This window comes from Anolis sagrei, chromosome 1 (assembly GCF_037176765.1).
Source record: "Anolis sagrei isolate rAnoSag1 chromosome 1, rAnoSag1.mat, whole genome shotgun sequence".
Taxonomy (NCBI): domain Eukaryota; kingdom Metazoa; phylum Chordata; class Lepidosauria; order Squamata; family Dactyloidae; genus Anolis; species Anolis sagrei.
In genome coordinates, this window is record NC_090021.1 from 160,225,372 (window position 1) to 160,248,774 (window position 23,403).

Consider the following 23,403-nt stretch of genomic DNA (forward strand, 5'->3'; position numbering starts at 1 on the left):
ATCTGCGGCAGGCTAGACGGCTGGCCCCCTACCTGTCCAGGGACGACCTAGCTACGGTGATCCAGGATACGGTCATCTCAAGACTGGACTACTGTAATGCCCTCTACATTGGCCTCCCTCTGTCGGTGATCCGGAATCTCAAGTTGGTACAAAACGCAGCTGCTCGGCTTCTTGCGGGAATTCCGATGAGATGCCACATAACACCAATCTTACTACAGCTGCATTGGTTACCAATTGAGCACTGGATCACTTTCAAAGTGATGCTACTCACCTTTAAGGCCTTGCATGGTCTGGGGCCGATGTACCTGAGGGACCGCCTCACTCCCTACCAACCCCAGAGATCCCTCTGTTCTGAGGACCAAGATCTATTGGAAGTCCCCAGTGTCAAGACCTTGCGTCTAACAGCAACCAGACGCAGAGCCTTCACAGCAGTGGCACCATCACTCTGGAATACTCTGCCACCTGAAGTCCGTGCCTTGCGGGACTTACCAGCTTTCCGCAGGGCATGTAAGACATACCTGTTTCGACAGGCTTTTAATGTTTGATATTGCTGCTTTAAATTGTTTTAAACTGCTTTTAAATTTTGTTAGATTTTAGCTATTCTTGTAAGCCGCTCCGAGCCCCAGGGGAGTGGCGGCATATAAGTTTAAATAATAAATAAATAAATATCTTTGTATGTGTGAATCATATATATCTATCTATATCTATGGCTGGATGGCTCTTTGTCAAGAGGGCTTTGATTACGTTTTCTTGCCCTGGTGAAGGGAGTTGGCCTTAAGTATTTTCTGTTAGTCATGGGAGTTCTGTGTGGGAAGTTTGCCCAATTCTGTCGTTGGTGGGGTTCAGAATGCTCTTTAATTGTAGGTGAAGTATAAATCCCAGTAACTATAACTCCCAAATGTCAAGGTCTATTTCCATCTGTGTTCATATTTGGGCATATGGAATATTCATGCCAAGTTTGGTTCAGATCCATCATTGTTTGAATCTAAAGTGCTCTATGGATATAGGTGAACTACAACTCCCAAACTCAAGGTCAATGCCCACCAAACCCTTCTAGTGTTTTCTGTGGGTCATGGGAGTCCTGTGTGTGCCACGTTAGGTTCAATTCCATCATTGGTGGAGTTCAGAATGCTCTTTGATTGTAGGTGAACTATAAATCCCAGCAACTACAACTCCCACATGACAAAATCAATTTTTTAGTGATGATCGCTTCTTTGGTTAGTAGGTGTCTTCTGGCCAAATTTGGCGGCAATTCGTCCAGTGGTTTTTGAGTTATGTTAATCCCACAAACAAACATTACATTTTTATTTATATAGATGTGTGATATTTCATTGCAATTCTCCAGAGGTCAGAAATACTTTCAGCTGTGTAAAATTATTAAATTCATCCTGTGTCTCCAGACGTAGGAGGAGTATAAGTTAAAACAAATTCATGAATTGCTATGAGCTATTTTGATGGAAGATATCTGTTTGAAAAATGTAAATAAATAAAAAATAAATAAGCCAACATGTACAAATAAATACAGTACGTGCCCCTTCTGCTAAATTATAGGGCCAATATTCTATTTTTTCCCATTATATTAACTCACTAAAATCCAAATTACAAAGTGTAAGAGGGGAGAATGCCTTTAACCAAACAATATATAAGTAAAGAGCAATAGGACGCATTGCTCTTTTCTGCTCACTCATTTAAAAGAAGAAGAAGAGCAGAGGGGAGGAAAGAAAGGAACGTTTGTCCAGAACTTCCAACTGGATCTTGCTACTGTTCATGAAGTAAAAAAATTGTGATGGAGTCTGGAACTGGAAGCGTGTGTATCAGGTGCAGGCGGTATTTGCCAAGTATTCTTCTCACTGCTATGCGGCACAAGGACATCAAATTCCTAGGACAGCCTGCAAAGAAAAGTGAAGTGAAAGAAAAGCAGAGTGAGCACACACCGAGAATGCAAAAGAAAACAATAAATCAAACTATAGTGCAAGAGCAGATCCACAACTGAGGTTTATGATCAGTAAAGCCATTTATTTTATAAAGGAGACTGGGGGTGTTTTTAAAAAAACATTATAACCCTCCCTAAGGCAAAACTTGGAAATATTTTTAATCAGTAATGTCTATAATTTTCAGTGGATTGGGAATGAGAGAAATCCTTACAGAATACTCACTTCTTGTGGGTTTTTTTTGGGCTATATGGCCATGTTCTAGAGGCATTTCTCCTGACGTTTCGCCTGCATCTATGGCAAGCATCCTCAGACCTTACCTCTGAGGATGCTTGCCATAGATGCAGGCGAAACGTCAGGAGAAATGCCTCTAGAACATGGCCATATAGCCCGAAAAAACCCACAAGAACTGAGTGATTCCAGCCATGAAAGCCTTCAACCTTACAGAATAGTTATCTGAGAGAAAAATCTTTCCAACACCCGGCTCCTTTTTTAGTTGAATGCTCCACTGAGATTCCTAGGTTAATTATTATATGATGTGTGTGTGTGTGCGCGCATGTGTGTGTGTGTTCAATTCTGATAATCTTGGACTATCTTTCCTCTATCACACTACAACTTTCTGAAAGCGGAAGGGGTTTTTTTGTTGTGTTTGGAGTGACTTGAGAAACTGCAAGTCGCTTCTGGTGTGAGAGAATTGGCCGTCGGCAAGGACGTTGTCCAGGGGATGCCCAGATGTTTTGATGTTTTATCATCCTTGTGGGAGGCTTCCCTCATGTCCCCGCATGAGAAGCTGGAGCTGATAGAGGGAGCTCATACGCCTCTCCCCAGATTCGAACCTGCGACCTGTTGGTCTTCAGTCCTGCCGGCACAAGGATTTAAACCACTGCACCACCGGCTGGGCTGAGAAAGCTGGATTCACCCCCACTAGGCGGTCACCACTGTAACTCTTACAGCATTGATTTATTAACACAATTTATATACCTTAAGGTAAAGGTAGTCCCCTGACATTAAGTCATGTCTGACTCTGAGGGGTGGTGCTCATCTCCATTTCTAAGCCAAAGAGCCAGCGTTGTCCGTAGACACCTACAAGGTCATGTGGCCGGCATGACTGCATGGGCGCCGTTACCTTCCCACCGGAGCGGTACCTACTGATCTACTCACATTTGCATGTTTTTGAACTGCTAGGTTGGCAGGAGCTAGGGCTAAGAGCGGAAGCTCACGCCGCTCCCTGGAATTGAACCTCCGACCTTTCGATGAACAAGCTCAGCAGCTCAGTGCTTTAACCCACTGCGCCATCCTAGAATTGGAAGAGACCTCGTGGTCCATATAGTCCAACCCCCTGCCAAGAAGCAGGAATCGCATTCAAAGAACCTTGACAGATGGCCATCCAGCCTCTGCTTAAAAGCCTCCAAAGAAGGAGCCTCCACCATTTACAGTATATAAATACTGTAAATAAATAAATAAGTAATAGTTTGTAAGCTGCCCTGAGTCCCCCTGTGGGGTGAGAAGTGGGGGGGGGGGGGGTATAAGCACAGTAAATAAATAAATTAATAATAATAATAATAATAATAATGATAAAAAAACTTTATTTATACCCCGCTCCATCTCCCCCAGGGGGACTCGGGGTGGCTTACATGAGTCCACGCCCATCAATACAATAAACACAGTAATAATATAATATAATATATAATATATTGTATATACATATAATATTTATATTATAATGTTGTTGTTGTTGTTGTTCATTCGTTCAGTCGTCTCTGACTCTTCGTGACCTCATGGACCAGCCTACGCCAGAGCTCCCTGTCGGCCGTTACCACCCCCAGCTCCCTCAAGGTCAGTCCAGTCACTTCAAGGATGCCATCCATCCATCTTGCCCTTGGTCGGCCCCTCTTCCTTTTGCCTTCCACTTTCCCCAGCATAATTGTCTTCTCTAGGCTTTCCTGTCTCCTCATGATGTGGCCAAAGTACTTCAACTTTGTCTCTAGTATCCTTCCCTCCAATGAGCAGTCGGGCTTTATTTCCTGGAGGATGGACTGGTTGGATCTTCTCGCAGTCCAAGGCACTCTCAGCACTTTCCTCCAACACCACAGCTCAAAAGCATCGATCTTCCTTCGCTCAGCCTTCCCTAAGGTCCAGCTCTCACATCCGTAGGTTACTACAGGGAATACCATGGCTTTGACTAGGCGGATCTTTGTTGCCAGTCTGATGTCTCTACTCTTCACTATTTTATCGAGACTGGACATTGCTCTCCTCCCAAGAAGTAAGCGTCTTCTGATTTCCTATAATGTAATGCAATGTAATAGTAATAATAATAAAATGGTATTATAATTATATATTTATATTACATGTAATATTACTAATAATATTACAGTATAATTGATATAGTACAATATAGCAATACTTAAAATTGATATTGTACTATGCTAATAATATATTGTATGTATATATACCTTGTAAGCCGCTCTGAGTCCCCTTCGGGGTGAGAAGGGCGGCATATAAATGTCGCAAATAAATAACACAAAAACATAAAATGCAAAAAAAAATATGCAAAAACACAGCAATATAAAATCAAACATCAAAACACAAAGGAATACACTCAATTATTTCATTGTACTCACTCCTGGCTTCTTTGAACACCTGCATGGCTTCTGGGTTTACTTTGACCCTTCCTGTAGTCTCTTCTCCTGGTGTTTCCCATTTCACCAGGTTCAAGTTAGCACCAAAGTCTATCAGGAGGTTGACAAAGGCTACGTCACAGCCGTGTCGCAAGACGGCATCCAGCACACAGACTGCAGAGCCCCTGGAGAATCCCTTGATGTTTACGGGGCCGCAAGAGTTAAAATCTGGGTTGGCTCCTGCTTGCAGAAGCAGCCGGAAGCAGGGCAGGTTGTGATAGGCAGCACTGATGTACAGAGGGCACACCACCAAGGACGTGAGGGGCCGAGAAGGTGGGCTGGGGATCCCAGAGGCCAAGGGGTGGTTAACATCCACATCAGCACCATATCTGAGGAAAAGAGAAAATCCATTTTGAAAGATCCTTTTTTGGGAAAGTCTGAGGGTTGCTTGACAAGCACAAAATTCAGTTCCTATAGGCCCCATCTACACTGCATGATATGGTCAGTGTTGGCTCATATAACGCAGATTGAACTGCAATGAACTGCATTAAGTCTACATAGTCATATAATTCAGTTCAATCGGACCATAGACACACACACACCACCCAACCCTGATAGATTTTGCCGGATGTGATCTCTTCTAAACCTAACCCTGTATGGAAGGATAGGCTTGAACTCCTGTGTCTTCCTTTTAGAACTTATATCCTTTTGAACAGACAAAATAATAATAATAATAATAATAATAATAATAATAATAATCCTTTATTTGTACCCCGCTACCATCTCCCGAAGGACTCAATGGGCTTACAAGAGGCCGAGCCCAAATACAACAGTAAAAACAACACAACAATACAGCAAAATAACTCAAAAACAAGGCAATAACATTAACAACACACAATGACGCAATTAAAATCTATGGCAAAGCCAAATGTAACAATTAAAATTTTTTAAAAGCGCTGGGCATGACCAGGTGAGGTGTTAGGAGGGTGATGGGTATGCAAATCCTGGATCTCTGATAAAGTGCGTTGGGGACATAATGCTTGGAGTTTCCTTATTCTGGGAAGGCACACTGGAACAACCACGTTTTCAAGCTCATCCTAAAAATTGCCAGCGATGGGGCCTGCCTGATGTCCTTAGGGAGAGAATTCCAGAGTCGAGGGGCCACCACCGAGAAAGCCCTATCCCTCGTCCCCACTAATCACGCCTGCGATGCAAGTGGGATCGTGAGCAGGGCCTCTCCAGATGAACGAAGAGATCGTGTGGGTTCGTACACAGAGATGCGGTCACGCAGGTAGGCGGGTTCCAAACTGTTTAGGGCTTTGTAGGTGAGCACCTGCACCTTGAATTGGGACCGGAAAATGAATGGCAGCCAGTGGAGCTCCTTAAACAGGAGGGTTGACCTCTCCCTATAAGGAGCACCAGTTAACAACCTGGCCGCCACTCGTTGAACCAATTGAAATTTCTGGGTCGTTTTCAAGGGCTATAGAAGAAATAAGGCAGGAAATTATTATCTGCCCTGTCATATATCCATCTTGGGCACAGGAAGACATTAATAAAGTCCTATGGAAGATCGGATCAACTGTGTAATAACAATCCAGGAAGCTATGCATCAAAGGTAGCCACTGGTTATTTTCTCTCTGCTTATCATGCACATGTTTCCCTTTCTAGATTAGATGCAATTCTCAGTGTATTGCTAAAAGTTGTATGAATTGTCCTATTGATTTTAGCCTAGTTATATGTTCTATGTCTAGTTATATGTTTTATGTTCTGGTAACATGTTGTCCGGACTTGGCCCCATGTAAGCCGCTCCGAGTCCCCATTGGGGAGATGGTGGTGGGGTATAAATAAAGATTATTATTATTATTATTATTATTATTATTATTATTATTATTATCATCATCATCATCATCATCATCATCATATGTTGTTGATTTGAGTTTTAGTTTATGTATGTAAGGCATTGAATTTTGGTGTTATTTTTATGTTATGTTATGTTATGTTATGTTATTTATTTATTTATTTACAGTATTTCTATTCTGCCCTTCTCACCCCGCAGGAGACTCAGGGCAGATTACATTGTACACATATATGGCAAACATTCAATGCCAATTTGACATACAACGTATACAGACATACACAGAGGCTATTTAACTTTTTCTGGCCGCCAGGAAGCTGTTGCTTTCATCGTCCATCTGCGACATTGATGAAGTACTTCCGCATTCCCCGCATGCTTTTGCTGGAGTCTTTTTTATGGCCTCATAAATTAGTTAATTTAGCCTCCCCACACAAGGTGGTACCTAATTTTCCTACTTGACAGATGCAACTGTCTTTCGGGTTGCAAAGGTCGACAACAGGCTACACAACTGGTTGGAAGCCCACTCCAACCCGGGCTGGTTTCGAACTCATGACCTTTTGGTCAGAGTGATCTTAATGCAGCTGACACTCAGTCAGCTGCACCACAATCCCGGTATAAACCACTTTGAGTCTCCCCAGGGACTCAAGACGCAGTATATAAATACTGTAAATAAATAAATAAATAAATAAATAAATAAGAGATGCTTATCAGTATTGTCAGGTTTTGATTTTCGTTGATATAGTCGCATTCAGCCTGCAGTTGAGCTGCTTTGCTTTCTATGTTGCTGTTCAACAAAATCCTAGTAGTGAGGGCTACTGTGGGGTTATTGTAAACTACTAACAATAGCTATACAATAACCCCACTAACAATAGCTATAGGGAGATCCTTTCTTTTAAAATACAGCCCTGTTCCCTAGCAACTCACAAGAGTAGCTAGGGAACAGGGCGGTATTTTAAAAGAAATGATCTCCCTATAGCTTTACGAAGGTAACTGTTACTATGCAGCTTGAAACGGGGCAAACATGTGCTGTGTTTGCCCCAAACACTTTTTCACTTTATGGGGCAAAGGTCCCTTCTACACTGTTATATAAAATCCAAATGATCTGCTTTGAACTGGATTATATAGCACTTGGAGTGCTTCTGGTGTTGCCGCAAGAAGGTCCTCCATTGTGCATGTGGCAGGGCTCAGGTTGCATTGCAGCAGGTGGTCAGTGGTTTGCTCTTCTCCACACTCGCATGTCGTGGATTCCACTTTGTAGCCCCATTTCTGAAGGTTGGCTCTGCATCTCGTGGTGCCAGAGCTCAGTCTGTTCAGCGCCTTCCAAGTCGCCCAGTCCTCTGTGTGCCCAGGGGGGTGTCTCTCATTGGGTATCAGCCACTGATTGAGGCTCTGGGTTTGAACCTGCCACTTTTGGACTCTCGCTTGCTGAGTGTCTCTGTAGATCTTAGAAAATGATTTCTTGATTTAAGTCGTTGGCGTGCTGGCTGATGCCCAAACAAGGGATGAGCTGGAGATGTCTCTGTCTTGGTCCTTTCACTATTGGCTGCTACTTCCCGGCGGATGTCAGGTGGTGCAATACCGGCTAAGTAGTGTAATTTCTCCAGTGGTGTAGGGTGCAGACAACCCGTGATAATGTGGCATGTCTCATTAAGAGCCACATCCACTGTTTTAGTGTGGTGGGATGTTTTCCATACTGGGCATGCGTACTCAGCAGCAGAGTAGCATAGCGCAAGGGCGGATGTCTTCACTGTGTCTGGTTGTGATCCCCAGGCTGTGCCAGTAAGTTTTCGTATGATATTGTTTCTAGCACCCACTTTTTGCTTGATATTCAGGCAGTGCTTCTTGAAGGTCAGGGCACGGTCCAGAGTGACTCCCAGGTATTTGAATGCACTGCAATGCTCCAGTGGGATTCCTTCCCAGGTGATCCTCAGAGCTCGGGATGCTTGTCTCTTCTTGCAAAACTACGGTGAGGTGGATCTGTAATTGGTTAAGTGGACGAACACAGAGAGTGCTCACTAATGCTTCCTCTTCATCTTGGAAAGAAGTGACAAGTGGAGTGCCGCAGGGTTCCGTCCTGGGCCCGGTCCTGTTCAACATCTTTATTAATGACTTAGATGAAGGGCTAGAAGGCAGGATCATCAAGTATGCAGACGACACCAAATTGGGAGGGATAGCCAATAGTCCAGAGGACAGGAGCAGGATTCAAAACGATCTTGACAGATTAGAGAGATGGGCCAAAACTAACAAAATGAAGTTCAACAGTGACAAATGCAAGATACTCCACTTTGGCAGGAAAAATGAAATGCAAAGATACAGAATGGGTGACGCCTGGCTCGAGAGCAGTACGTGTGAAAAAGATCTTGGAGTCCTTGTGGACAACAAGTTAAACATAAGCCAACAATGTGATGTGGCGGCAAAAAAAGCCAATGGGATTTTGGCCTGCATCAATAGGAGCATAGTGTCTAGATCGAAGGAAGTAATGCTACCCCTCTATTCTGCTTTGGTTAGACCGCATCTGGAATATTGTGTCCAATTCTGGGCACCACAATTCAAGAAAGATATTGACAAGCTGGAATGTGTCCAGAGGAGGGCGACTAAAATGATCAAGGGTCTGGAGAACAAGCCCTATGAGGAGCGGCTTAAGGAGCTGGGCATGTTTAGCCTGAAGAAGAGAAGGCTGAGAGGAGATATGATAGCCATGTATAAATATGTGAGAGGAAGCCACAGGGAGGAGGGAGCAAGCTTGTTTTCTGCTTCCTTGGAGACTAGGACGCGGAACAATGGCTTCAAACTACAAGAGAGGAGATTCCATCTGAACATTAGGAAGAACTTCCTGACTGTGAGAGCCCTTCAGCAGTGAAACTCTCTGCCCCGGAGTGTGGTGGAGGCTCCTTCTTTGGAAGCTTTTAAGCAGAGGCTGGATGGCCATTTGTCAGGGGTGATTTGAATGCAATATTCCTGCTTCTTGGCAGGGGGTTGGACTGGATGGCCCACGAGGTCTCTTCCAACTCTTTGATTCTATGATTCTATATGAAAAGCACATGTCTGTGTTTTAGATGGGTTGGGGATCAGCTGGTTTTCCCTGTAGTAGGCAGTAAGAGAACCTAGAGCTTCGGAGAGCTTCTGTTCAACCATCTCAAAGCTCCCTGCTTGAGCGGTAATCATCAGCATAGATGAAGCTCTCTGTCCCTTCTGGCAGTGGCTGGTCATTTGTGTAGTTCCCCATTGATGGAATGAGAACAAGCTGTAAAGGTATACATGAGATACAGAAAGAGCAGAATCTAATCCACATTCAAATAGGCTTTGCATTGCAAAACCTTTGTCTGCAGTATGTTGGACAAAAAGAATGGAAGTTACAGGCATTTAAAAAAGGAAATAAAGATAAATTTTAACTCGCCAATAATTGGCGTTCAGTGTGGCTATCTGGTATTGGCATAGTCCGCATAAGAGGGTGTTCTGCAACCAGGAAAAAAAGTTGGATGCGTTTCAATTAATTTTAAACCTGAAAATGTTCCAAAGTTTGCATTTTAATATTGTCAGCCAAGTGTCCTTGCCAGCAGATGTATAAAGTCTCACATCATTACCTTACGCCAAATGCCTATAGTACTACATAAATTCACATGGATTGCCAGTAGCTTCGTGTAGGAAATTTAGAGTTTATACTGAATTAAGAAAAACAGTGCATATTTCTCCAGCACTAAATGTCAAAGACAAGCACGCTAATCAGTCATTCAGAATTGGAGTCATTTGAATAATTTGTCCCAACTTTCATACTTTGAGCAATTCTGTTCCTTGATGGCTCCAGGCCAAACGAAATGAGACAGCATGGATTGCAACCAAATCCTTACAGATGGGGGTAATGAGATGAAGTGGGCTTAAAAATGCCTGGCCGCTGTGACAATCTGGATGAGGACGAACAAGCTGAGGATCAATCCTGACAAAACAGAGGTCCTCCAGGTCAGTTGCCCGTCTGATTGGGGTATTGGGTGGCAACCTATGCTGGACGGGGTTGCACTCCCCCTGAAGTCACAGGTCCGCAGCTTGGGACTCCTGGACTCATCACTGTCGCTTGATGCGCAGGTGTCGGCAGTGACCAGGAGGGCCTTCACACAGTATGCAACCATACCTCGTGAAGTCTGACTTGACCACGGTGGTCCATGCCTTAGTTACCTCTAGACTGGATTACTGTAATGCACTCTACATGGGGCTACCCTTGAAGATGGACCGGAAACTACAACTTGTTCAACGTTCAGCAGCCAGATTAATAACTGGAGCTAGCTATAGGGAGCAGTCAACTCCCATGTTTAAGGAGCTCCACTGGCAGCCGTTTATTTTCCGGGCCCAATTCAAGGTACAGGTCATCACCTACAAAGCCCTAAATGGTTTGGGACCTGCCTACCTTCGTGACCATATCTCTCTCCATGTACCAACCTTGGATCTTCGGGGGGGGGGGGGGTCTTCCTTTCACCCCTACCAATCTCACAAGCTCGTCTTGTGGGCACAAGAGAGAGAGCCTTCTCCTCTGTGGCTCGCCAACTCTGGAACTCATTACCTGGAGAGATCAGGAAAGCCGCTTCTCTAGAAACATTCAAAAAGAACCTTAAAACCTGGCTCTTCCGCTGCGCCTTTGGAGAGTAGGTGCACAACATGACACTATTGCTCCCCTCAATGCTTCTGCCACTGGAAGAACTAAACTTCCCCTCCAAATGGGAAGTTTAGTTCCACAACCCTGTGTGTTTTTATGAGCTCCCTGCAAATAACCTGCTCCTATTTTTATCTCATTAGAGTATTTTAATCATTTTATCCTGTACATGCGGCTCACCCACTGTTATCGTGATTGAGTTTACTGGAATGTTATTTTGTTACTGTGTTTATATTTTTTTTTCTATGTAATTTTGATGATGTCGCTTGTTGTTTATGTTCTGGTTTTATTTTGCTGTAACATGTTATCCGGGCTTGGTCCCATGTAAGCCGCTCCGAGTCCCCATCAGGGAGATGGTGGCAGGGTATAAATAAAGATGATGATGATGATGATGATGATGATGATGATGATGATGATGATTAAAATACAATGGTTGATACAATGTCCTTCACACCAACTATAAATTGGTCTCTTCTTTATCCCTTCTGAATAATCTTAAAATATGGACTAAAATCCAATTCCTAGTGCTAATAAGACACATTGAAACTGAAAGAGCCGTGTAAGTCATAGAATCGTAAAGCTGAATGTGTCATCCAGTACAACACCCATCTGCCATGCAGGAACAATACAATCAAGGCTTTCCTGACAAATGGCTATCCTGCCACATAACCTAGAACAGGGGTCCTCACACTTTTTAAACAGAGGGCCAGGTCACAGTCCCTCAAACTGCTGGAGGGCCAAATTATAATTTGAAAAAAACATGAATAAATTCCTAGGCACACTGCACATATCTTATTTGTAGTGCAAAAAAAACCCACTTAAAAACAATACAATTAAAATGAAGAACAATTTTAACAAATATAAACTTAGTATTTCAATGGGAAGTGTGGACCTCCTTTTGGCTGATGAGATAGGATTGTAGTTGTTGTTGTGTGCTTTCAAGTTGTTTCAGACTTAGGTTGACCCTGAGCGAGGGCCGGATAAATGACCCTGGAGTGTCGAATATGGCCCTCAGGCATTAGTTTGAGGACCCCTGACCTAGAATATTAAGGCAGAAAATCTCACAATATCTCATTTGAACTGGGTTAATAAATAATAATAAGAAGAAAGCTTTATTTGTACCCTGCTACCATCTCCTGCAAGACTCGGTGCAGCTTACAAGAGGCCGAGCCCAAAGTACACAACAACAACAATACAATGCAACAATAAATACCTCATAACAAAGCAGAACAATAACAAAAACACGACACTGTTAAAAACCTGTGACAGGGCCAAATGTAATGGTTAAAATTCTAAAAATGCTGGGCATGTCCAGGTGAGATAGGATGGATATTTTGGGAATAGAAGGGTGTGCAGACAATTCTAGCTCTCTCATAAAGTGCATTAGGACGTTGCTTGGGATTCCTTAATCTGGAAAGGCACACTGGAACATCCATGTTTTCAAGCTCCTTCTGAAGACTGCCAGTGTTGGGGAATGCCTGATGTCCTTGGGGAGGGAGTTCCAGAGTCGTGGGGCCACCACCGAGAAGGCCCTGTCCCTTGTTCCCACCAATCGCGCTTGCGATGCCGATGGGATCGTGAGCAGGGCCTCACCAGATGAACGAAGAGATCATGTGGGTTCGTATACGGAGATGAGGTCACGCAGGTAGGTGGGTTGTCTGAGTCCACACTGCCACATATTCCAGTTCAAACCACACAATGTGGGATTTTATTCAGCTGTGTGGAAGGGGCCTTAGTTAGGGACGGTTCTGAATGCTTCCCACTTTATAAGACTTCTAAAGTCTTCCATCATTGTCTTAAGAATTTTCCCAGAAATTGGAAGATTTTACATAGTTGAACTTCAACACTATGTTCACTGGGAATTCTCTGGGAGTTGTAGTCCAAGGAAGTAACTTTTCCAGTTTTTGATCCTTGCCCATTTTGACCATCCCCTCTCCCTGTCAGTTTACCATCAACTTCTTTGATGCTAAACATATCATAAAAGCACTGCTCCCTAAACAAAGATGAAGGGGAATGCATCTCCACAACTTGCCTGATTAGTTCTTTCAAGATGTCCGCCCTGCCCACACGAGCAGCGTGATACACTGGAGTGCTGCGATGGTGACGACTCCCATTGGGGTCCGCACCTGCTTCCAGGAGGATCCGAGCACATTCCAGGTGCCCATTCACCACAGCAATGTAGAGGGCGGTTTGCCCTTTCACATCCACCAGATCGATTTCTGCCCCTTTCTGAATCAGGAAGTCCACACAGTGTCCGTGACCTGCTGTGGCAGCAATTCGCAGCGGTGTACAAGGCAGCCAGCCACAACACCAGACAGATTTCTCATTGATGCGGCTGAAGAAAGGCAAAAACAACTCAATGACATGATTCATGGATGGTCCTTGCTTTCACCCTGTGAACATGCAGTCTTCTGAACTAATGTGGGGCAAAACTTAGCTTGTCTGGCCCTGGAAACAAAAAGTATCTGTTTCAGTATGTCCTTCTGTGCTTGATGCCTCTAAATAATACGTGGGCAACCTAGAACTGGGCAAAAGCCCATGCTGTGGGTAATATGTGCAGAACCATCTGAGATGGAATATATATCTTTCTCATCTTCTGGTTAGGAGCCCTGGTGACACAATGGGTTAAACCCTTGTGCCCGCAGGACTGATGACGGATAGGTTGGAGGTTCGAATGAGGAAAGTGGGTTGAGCTCTCACCTGTCAGCTCCAGCTCCCCATGCGGGGACATCAGAGAAGCCTCCACAGGATGGTAAAACATCAAAAACATCCGGGTGTCCCCTGGGCGATGTCCTTGCAGACAACCAATTCTCTCACACCAGAAGCAACTTGCAGTTTCTCAAGTTGCTCCTGACGTGGAAAAAAATCTTCTGGTTGAAAACTGAATGCTATGCTTTGGAGAACCTCAATGCTAGGAATGAACGAATCCATCTAAGGCAGCGGTTCTCAACCTGGGGGTCAAGACCCCTCGGGGGGTCGTTCGGCTAGTTTCTGGGAGTCGTGAAGCTGCATTGGCTGGCAACGCCCCCTCCAAAATGGCGACCAACCCCCTGAGCCACTGGCACTCCGGTGCGCGAAGCCATCCGCCTGTCCACGGATGGCAGAAGGAGGCAAGCTACGGGCAAGTGGCTCCGTGGACAGCTAGGCCGCACACGAAGCCATCCGGCCATCCCTCGCCTCCTTCTGATGGCAGGAGGTGAGCGACGGGCAAGTGGCTCCGTGGGTGGCTAGGCTGCGCACGAAGCCATCCACCCATCCCTCGCCTCCTTCTGATGGCAGAAGGAGGCGAGTGACGGGCAAGTGGCTCCGTGGACAGCTAGGCAGCGCGCTAAGCCATCCGCCCGTCCCTCGCCTCCTTCTGATAGCAGAAGGAGGCGAGGGACAGGCGTGTGGCTCCATGGGCGGCTAGGCTAGGCTAAGCCATCTGCCCGTCCCTTGCCTTCTTCTGATGGCAGAAGGAGGTGAGGGACAAGCGAGGGGCTCCGTGAGCGCCCCTCGCCTGTGTCACTCTCCCACCATCAGGCAGGGGTGCGGAGCAGGCGGGGCCCTTTGGCACAAGGCCTTGCACCAGACGTCCCTTGCCTGCGTTGCGTTCCCACCGGCAGGCAGGGGTGCAGAGCAGGCGAGGACCCTTTGGCGCAAAGCCTTGCACCAGGCGCCCCTTGCCTGCGTCGCTCTCCTGCCAGCAGGCAGGGGTACGGAGCAGGCGAGGGCTCTTCGTTGCAGGTGAACTATAAATCCCAGCAACAGCATCTCCCAAATGACAAGGTCTATTTTCCCCAAACTCCACCAGTGTTCACATTGGGGCATATTGAGTATCCGTGCCAAGTTTGGTCCAGATCCATCATTGTTTGAGTCTGCAATGCTCTCTGGATGCAGGTGAAGTACAACTCCAAACTACAACTCCTGAGTAGAATAAACAAAGGAATTGCAGTTAGAGTAGTCAAACTGGAGTCCTTGAGTCAAACCAATAGTTGTTTTAGTAGAGAACACTGAGTTGTTGCTGCTTTCACGGACAAAAGGAACTAAGGCCTCAAGCCCTGCTGCCTGGCTCTATTAATGGATGTGCAGGGTTGGAATCCGTACTTTGGCAAAAGTTTTTCAATAAGGATCCGAATCAGCTGTGTGGATGCAGGAAATACCACAGGTGTGGATTTCACAGTGACCACGGTGAAGAAATTGGATGACGCAGATCAGACGTATGAACCAATATGCAAAGAAGACCTGTGGTCCTTTCACATTACCCAATTATAACATGATGATTTGTCTTTAACATCCGCAGTACCATTCTGTGGAATCTTGAAGCTGACATTTGAAAGAGTGGCCTTTGGAATAATCAAATAGAGGAATCTATAGCAGTTGGAATGAAATCATAGCACCATAATAGTGAAAAGGCCCCTCAATGCTGAGAGGCCATGCTTCCAATCTTTTCCTGTTCATATTGAGTGATCCTCTCAATATGAAGTCTCACATTTAGACCCATATATGGCAAAAGCATGCAATTGATTACCACCTGAGAATCCTAGTTGAGGTTCACAAAGTTTTCACCTTTGGAAGTTCTCTTCTTGCAACAGACTTCTGATGGTCTGCAAGTCTCCCACGTAAGCAGCGTCATGCAGCCGAGTGTCTTCACAGCACTCAAGGGGTTGGTCACAGAACTGCTCCTTCAGCCACTCCTTCAGATTACGACCTGTGCTGGAGAGACGGTTGCTTTGTTAGACCATGAAACAGTCCTGGCAAACCCAAGGGAAGACAAGACAAGGCATTACCTGAGTGGGAGAGCCTCAAGGGGTGGCCCAGCCTGAACTGTCCATGCTTTTATGACTTTCCTCTCTAGGAATTTGCTAAGTCCTCTAGGTTGATGCCATGGTAATTTCGGGCAGAAGTACATATATCATAGAATTGTTTTGGGGACCTAGAAAATTCCCCGAGAAGGTGTTTTTTATGGGATGCAGGAATGTAAAACTGTGGTTACAGGTCCTGCTCGTACTTATTGTTTACTTTTGATCTTTAAAAAATATTATAGTTAATTTTTTAACAATAAACATACAAAGAGAAAGGCAACAATACTTATAAATACATAAATATTGATATAGTTAGACAATGACAGCCCAACAAACATACATTTCTATCTACAGGAAAAACGAAATGCAAAGATACAGAATGGGGGACGCCTGGCTTGAGAACAGTACGTGTGAAAAAGATCTTGGAGTCCTCATGGACAACAAGTTAAGCATGAGCCAACAATGTGATGTGGCGGCAAAAAAAGCCAAGGGGATTTTGGCCTGCATCAATAGGAGCATAGTGCCTAGGTCCAGGGAAGTAATGCTACCCCTGTATTCTGCCTTGGTTAGACCACACCTGGAATATTGTGTCCAATTCTGGGCACCACAATTCAGGAGAGATATTGACAAGCTGGAATGTGTCCAGAGGAGGGCGACTAAAATGATCAAGAGTCTGGAGAACAAGCCCTATGAGGAGCGGCTTAAGGAGCTGAGCATGTTTAGCCTGAAGAAGAGAAGGCTGAGAGGAGACATGATAGCCATGTATAAATATGTGAGAGGAAGCCACAGGGAGGAGGGAGCAAGCTTGTTTTCTGTTTCCTTGGAGACTAGGACGCGGAACAATGGCTTCAAACTACAAGAAAGGAGATTCCATCTGAACATAAGGAAGAACTTCCTGACTGTGAGAGCCGTTCAGCAGTGGAACTCTCTGCCCTGGAGTGTGATGGAGGCTCCTTCTTTGGAAGCTTTTAAACAGAGGCTGGATGGCCATTTGTCAGGGGTGATTTGAATGCAATATTCCTGCTTCTTGGCAGGGGGTTGGACTGGATGGCCCATGAGGTCTTCCAACTCTTTGATTCTATAATTCTACAACCTTAAAACTACCAATGTACATAAATTAGTTTTAAAAGTGGACTTCTTTTGTTAGTTTTTCTATAGATTTAATATTTTTCTTCCACTTTATATCCAGGAAATTGTTTACCTATTTGTTTAAACATTTACAAGTATTTATTTATTTGTCGTGTCAGGGCAACCAGTCAATTGTATTACATTTCTAACAGAACAAAACAAACAGACAAAATGCAAAATTTGCAAGCTTGGAAGTTGATTAAATGTCCTTTGGCCAGTATCTGGCCACTTGGAGTGTCTCTGGTGTTACTATAAGAAGGTCCTCCATGGTGCATGTAGCAGGGTTCAGGTTGCATTGCAGCAGGTGGTCTGTGGTTTGCTCTTCTCCACACTCACGTGTCGTGGATTCCACTTTGTAGCCCCATTTCTTAAGATTGGCTCTGCATCTCGTGGTGCCAGACTGCAGTCTGTTCAGCGCCTTCCAAGTCGCCCAGTTTTCTGTGTGCCCAGGGGGGAGTCTCTCATTTGGTATCAGCCATTGATTGAGGTTCTGGGTTTGAGCCTGCCCCTTTTGGACTCTCGCTTGCTGGGGTGTTCCAGCGAGTGTCTCTGTAGATCTTAGAAAACTATTTCTTGATACTCCTCAGCATTGGTGTATCAATTGGGCATTTGGCCCAATTCTGTCGTTGGTGAGGTTCGGAACACTCTTTGATTGTAGGTGAACTATAAATCCCAGTAACTATAACTCCCAAATGTCAAGGTCTATTTTCCCGAAACTCCATCAGTGTTCATATTTGGGCGCATTGAGTGCTTGTGCCAAGTTTGGTCCAGATCCATCATTGTTTGAGTCCACAGTGCTCTCTGGAGGTAGGTGAACTACAACTCCCAAATCAAGGTCAATACCCACCCAACCCTTCCAGTATTTTCTGTTGGTCAAGGGAGTTCTGTGTGCCAAGTTTGGTTCAATTCCATCGTCGCTAGGGTTCAGAATGCTCTTTGATTGTAGGTGAACTATAAATTTCAGCAACTACAACTCGCAAATGACAAAATCAATTTTTTGAGTGAAGGGCATACATTGGGTTGTTAGGTGTCTTGTGTCCAAATTTGGTGTCAATTCGTCCAGTGGTTTTTGAGTTCTGTTAATCACACAAACGAACATTACATTTTTATTTATATAGATTAGCATAGTACAATATCAGTATTAAATATTGCTATATTGTACTATACCATTAGGAGCCCTCAGTGGTGCAGTGGGTTAAAGCGCTGAGCTGTTGAGCTTGTTGGCCAAAAGGTCGCAGATTCAAATCTGGGGAGCGGCGTGAGCTTCCGCTGTCAGCCCCAGCTTCTGCCAACCTAGCAGTTCAAAAACGTGCAAATGTGAATAGATCAATAGGTACCGCTCCGGCGGGAAGATAACGGTGCTCCATGCAGTCATGCCAGCCACATGAACTTGGAGGTGTCTTTGGACAACGGCAGTTCTTCGGCTTAGACATGGAGATGAACATGACACCCCAGAGTCGGACACGACTGGACTTTACGTCAGGGGAAAACCTTTACCTTACTATACCATTATATTGTAATATTATTAGTAATATTCCATGTAACATAAATATATAATTATATAATAGTAATAACAACAACAACACAGAACAGGAGTGAAACAGCAGGAAGTGAGAGAAATGTACCTCTCGGAAGGGAAATTCATTTCTGAAAGTGTTATTATCACGGGGGAAAAGACATCTCCACTGAAGCTTTCTCACCAGTCCTTGTTTCCACAACAAGCCACATTTTTCAGAATCCAATTCTCACAGGGACAGAAAGTGAGCGAAAATGTTCTGAACAGGGTCACAGGCAGCAAAACACACACCACGGGGATGTTAACTGTTCCCTATGCTATCCAAAGTTTGTGTGTGTCTTCTGACGTTTTTCCTGCATCTATGGCAAGCATCCTCAGAGGTTTAGGTCACTACCTCTGAGGATGCTTGCCATAGATACAGGCAAAACGTCAGGAGAGAATGCTTCTAGAACATGGCCATATCGCCCGAAAAAACCTACAACGACCCTGAGATTACAATGTTACTTCCAACCTGTTGAACTATCTCACCCATAGTCAGCAACACATGAGTTACAGCAACAAGCCAGTGTGGAAAGCAGAATTGTAGCTATACAAATGCATTGTGGCTTGTTGGTTGGTTGTGTTTTCGTAAAAACAAGTAGATCCAGTGGCAAAGGGCAATGCTGTCAAAAGCCACTGGCATTGCCTCTGACGTTGAGTCCGTTTCCTGGGTCAGAAATCATGCGCCAGAGCTCAGCTGCCAGATGGATCTGGGGGAGCCCTTCTGTCCTGCCATTTGTGTCTGTAAAAAGCTTTGTACCTGCCTTGGTGCCTGCTTTTATTTTATGTTTTTTTCTAAAATAAGCACTGATAGCAAGATCTAGCAAATAACTAGTACAAAAACAATGCGTACTGTACACAAACACACCTAGCCTGGCCCATTGCTCCCAACTCCAATTAGGTTTAGGAGTAAGGGCCAGGTTTTGCTTGCATGGGGCCAGGATACTCAAATATTGGTCTTTAATGTCACCATCATTAGGTATATTCTGTAGAGAGACCTTATAGAATCATAGAATCAAAGAGTTGGAAGAGACCTCATGGGCCATCCAGTCCAACCCCCTGCCAAGAAGCAGGAATATTGCATTCAAATCACCCCTGACAAATGGCCATCCAGCCTCTGCTTAAAAGCTTCCAAAGAAGGAGCCTCCACCACACTCCGGGGCAGAGAGTTCCACTGCTGAACGGCTCTCACAGTCAGGAAGTTCTTCCTCATGTTCACTCCACTCTCCGCTTAGGAGGCAAGCAAACACCACACACTGCATGAATAAGCAGAGAGCCAAATTATGGCAACCCGTTATTGCTGAATAAATTGGAATGGCTGATGCCTTTTAAGGGTTGTCTGAAAGATATACAGGCAGAGGTTTAAAGCTCTTGCTTGTTTTGCTTACTTATAATTGTCTTCCTTTTAAAAAAAAGGAGGATGACTAAAATGATCAAGTATCTGGAGAACAAGTCCCATGAGAAGGAAGGGATACGGCTTAAGGAGCTGGGCATGTTTAGCCTGAAGAAGAGAAGGCTGAGAGGAGACATGATAGCCATGTATAAGTATGTGAGAGGAAGCCACAGGGAGGAGGGAGCAAGCTTGTTTTCTGCTTCCTTGGAGACTAGGACGCGGAACAATGGCTTCAAACTACAAGAAAGAAGACTCCATCTGAACATGAGGAAGAACTTCCTGACTGTGGGAGCTGTTCAGCAGTGGAACTCTCTGCCACAGAGTGTAAGCCGTATCGAGTCCTTCGGGAGATGCTAGCGGGGTACAAATAAAGTTTAATAAATAATAATAATAATAATAATAATAATAATGATACGTTCGGACAGATAAATCCTTCTTTGGAAGCTTTGAAACAAAGGCTGGATGGCCATTTTTCAGGGGTGATTTGAATGCAATATTCCTGCTTCTTGGCAGGGGGTTGGACTGGATGGCCCATGAGGTCTCTTCCAACTCTTTGATTCTATGATTCTATGAAAAACTAGTGCCAAATGTGCTGCAGGATGTCCCACAACAACAAAGTTTGTGCAGTTCAATAAAACATTTTTCATGCCTTTATGATGGGACCAATCAGGAAATGGCTTTAAGAACAATGGTGTGATTAGGTTCTTGTAGGTTTTTTCGGGCTATAGGGCCATGTTCTAGAGGCATTTCTCCTGACATTTTGCCTGCATCTATGGCAAGCATCCTCAGAGGTAGTGAGGTATGTTGGAAATAGGAAAATGGGTTTATATATCTGTGGAATGACCAGGGTGGGACAAAGGACTCATGTCTGCTGGAGCTAGGTGTGAATGTTTCAGCTGACCACCTTGATTAGCATTTGAAGGCCTGCCTGAGCCTGGGAAAATGTTCTGTTGAGAGGTGTTAAGATGTGACTGGTTGTTTCCTCTCTGCTGTTTTGCTGTTGTAATTTTAGAGTTTTTTAATACTGGTAGCCAGATTTTGTTCATTTTCATGGTCTCTTCCTTTCTGTTGAAATTGTCCACATGCTTGTGGATTTCAATGGCTTCTCTGTGTAGTCTGACATGGTGGTTGTGAGAGTGGTCCAGCATGTCTGTGTTCTCAAATAATACGCTGTGTCCAGGTTGGTTCATCAGGTGCTCTGCTATGGCTGACTTCTCTGGTTGAAGTAGTCTGCAGTGCCTTTCATGTTCCTTGATTGGTGTGATTGTAAGATTCTGATGCTCTCTCTCATTGGTGAGATCTCTGCTCTGGAGCCATGCCGCCCAGGGCTTGCCAGGCAGAAGGGAGAGGTCCAAATCATAGAATCAAAGAGTTGGAAGAGACCTCATGGGCCATCCAGTCCAACCCCCTGCCAAGAAGCAGGAATATTGCATTCAAATCACCCCTGACAGATGGCCATCCAGCCTCTGTTTAAAAGCTTCCAAAGAAGGAGCCTCCACCACACTCCGGGGCAGAGAGTTCCACTGCTGAACAGCTCTCACAGTCAGGAAGTTCTTCCTCGTATTCAGATGGAATCTCCTCTCTTGTAGTTTGAAGCCATTATTCTGCGTCCTAGTCTCCAGGGAAGCAGAAAACAAGCTTGCTCCCTCCTCCCTGTGGCTTCCTCTCACATCTTTATACATGGCTATCATATCTCCTCTCATCCTTCTCTTCTTCAGGCTAAACATGCCCAGTTCCTTAAGCCGCTCCTCATAGGGCTTGTTCTCCAGACCCTTGATCATTTTAGTCACCCTCCTCTGAACACATTCCAGCTTGTCAATATCTCTCTTGAATTGTGGTGCCCAGAATTGGACACAATATTCCAGGTGTGGTCTAACCAAGGCAGAATATCCCTTCTGAATAATCTTAAAATATGGACTAAGATCCAATTCCTAGTGCTAATAGAATCATAGAATCATAGAAGAGTTGGAAGAGACCTCATGGGCCATCCAGTCCAACCCCCTGCTGCCAAGAAGCAGGAATATTGCATTCAAATCACCCCTGACAAATGGCCATCCAGCCTCTGTTTAAAAGCTTCCAAAGAAGGTGCCTCCACCACACTCCGGGGCAGAGAGTTCCACTGCTGAACGGCTCTCACAGTCAGGAAGTTCTTCCTCATGTTCAGGTGGAATCTCCTCTCTTGTAGTTTGGGAGGAAGCTGCCCAGATTTTCCCTGCTGGTGCCTATTTAGCCCGGGATCCCGACATTACCTGCCGCCTGCCCACTTGTGGCGCTGAGGGGGGCCCCGGGGGGCTGGGGGGCCTCTGGGCTCCGGCTGGTGCCATGATCCGCTTCCTCTCCCCCGGCATCCGCCATCTCTCCTTTCCGCGGGGTCCCTCTGCGGAGCCGGGCCTTTTGGTGGCAACGCAACGCCTCCTCTTCCTCCTCCTCCTCCCCTTCCCTTCTCTTAAGGTAGCCACTAGCCAGCCTCCCTCTCCCTGCTCTTAAGGCAGCCCGCAAAGGCCGAGATCCAGCTGGATCCATTTCACAAAGTCAAAGGGCCAGCATAGATATTTGTATAGATGGGTCCACTTCCCCGTTTGGAAAGAGGGAAGATCAACATCTTCCCTCTTTCCAAACGGGGAAGTGGATCCAACTATATGAATATCCACGCTGGTCCTTTGACTCCACTTTAACCGCCCGGGCTAAAGAATCATGGGAGTCGTAGTTTGGTGAGACACCAGCCTGGTAAGGCAGTGATTCCCAAGCTTTGCGCCTCCAGGCGGTTTGGACTTCAACTCCCACAATTCCTAACAGCTGGTAAAATGGCTGGGATTTCTGGGAGTTGAAGTCCAAAACACCTGGAGGACTTCAAAGTAGAACAAAAGTGGGTTGCTTGCTTAGGCGATGAAAATAATAATAATAATAATCTATATAAATAAAAATGTAATGTTCTAAGTTTTTGTGGGATTTTTCGGGCTATGGGGCCATGTACTAGAGACATTTCTCCTGACGTTTCGCCTGCATCTATGGCAAGCATCCTCAGAGGTAGTGAGGTCTGTTGGAATTAGGAAAATGGGTTTATATATCTGTGGAATGGCTGGGGTGGGGCAAAGAGCTCTTCTCTGCTGGAGCTAGGTGTGAATGTTTCAACTGACCACCTTCATTAGCATTTGAAGGCCTGCCTGAGCCTGGGAAAATCTTTTGTTGAGAGGTGTTAAGATGTGCCTGGTTGATCCTCTCACCTGTTCTTGCCATACATCAAGGGAACCACTGACCGCTGATGAGGAAACACAACATACAAACAATCTACAAACCCACCAAGAAAATCCAACAAATGCTACGTTCAACAAAGGGCAAGAGGGATCCACTCACTTCTGCAGGAGTCTACTGTGTACCATGCAGCTGTGGACAAGTCTACATAGGGACCACCAAACGCAGCATTGCCCAAACACGAATCAAGGAACATGAAAGGCACTGCAGACTACTTCAACCAGAGAAGTCAGCCATAGCAGAGC

General features: G+C 45.1%; 1 protein-coding gene across 2 annotated transcripts; it reads right to left on the reverse strand.

Annotated features, from left to right (window-relative positions):
• Positions 1-1,288: 1,288 nt before the first annotated feature.
• On the reverse strand, positions 1,289-22,488 carry ASB1 (ankyrin repeat and SOCS box containing 1). Of its 2 annotated transcripts, XM_060783995.2 has the most exons (5): positions 22,156-22,486; positions 15,595-15,736; positions 13,079-13,381; positions 4,553-4,938; positions 1,289-1,889 (listed from the first exon to the last, which is right to left on the reverse strand). In XM_060783995.2, the coding sequence occupies exons 1-5, from the start codon at positions 22,427-22,429 to the stop codon at positions 1,759-1,761; spliced, it is 1,236 nt and encodes a 411-aa protein (XP_060639978.2). In that variant the 5' UTR covers positions 22,430-22,486; the 3' UTR covers positions 1,289-1,758. The 2 variants fall into 2 exon arrangements, with proteins under 2 accessions (XP_060639978.2, XP_060639986.2); XM_060784003.2 differs by lacking the exon at positions 13,079-13,381 and having other exon boundaries at positions 22,156-22,488.
• Positions 22,489-23,403: the final 915 nt, after the last annotated feature.

What these genes read in the sequence shown, in the direction of transcription:
- ASB1 (XM_060783995.2), bottom strand. Translation starts at nt 22,429, where the DNA reads ATGGATCCAGCTGGATCTCGGCCTTTGCGGGCTGCCTTAAGAGCAGGG. An exon ending in ATCTTGAAAGAACTAATCAG is followed by an intron (nt 4,939 to 13,078) that starts GCAAGTTGTGGA and finishes TCTTTTCCTCAG; the next exon opens with ATATGGTGCTGATGTGGATG. An exon ending in GGTGTTCAAAGAAGCCAGGA is followed by an intron (nt 1,890 to 4,552) that starts GTGAGTACAATG and finishes TTTTCTTTGCAG; the next exon opens with GCTGTCCTAGGAATTTGATG.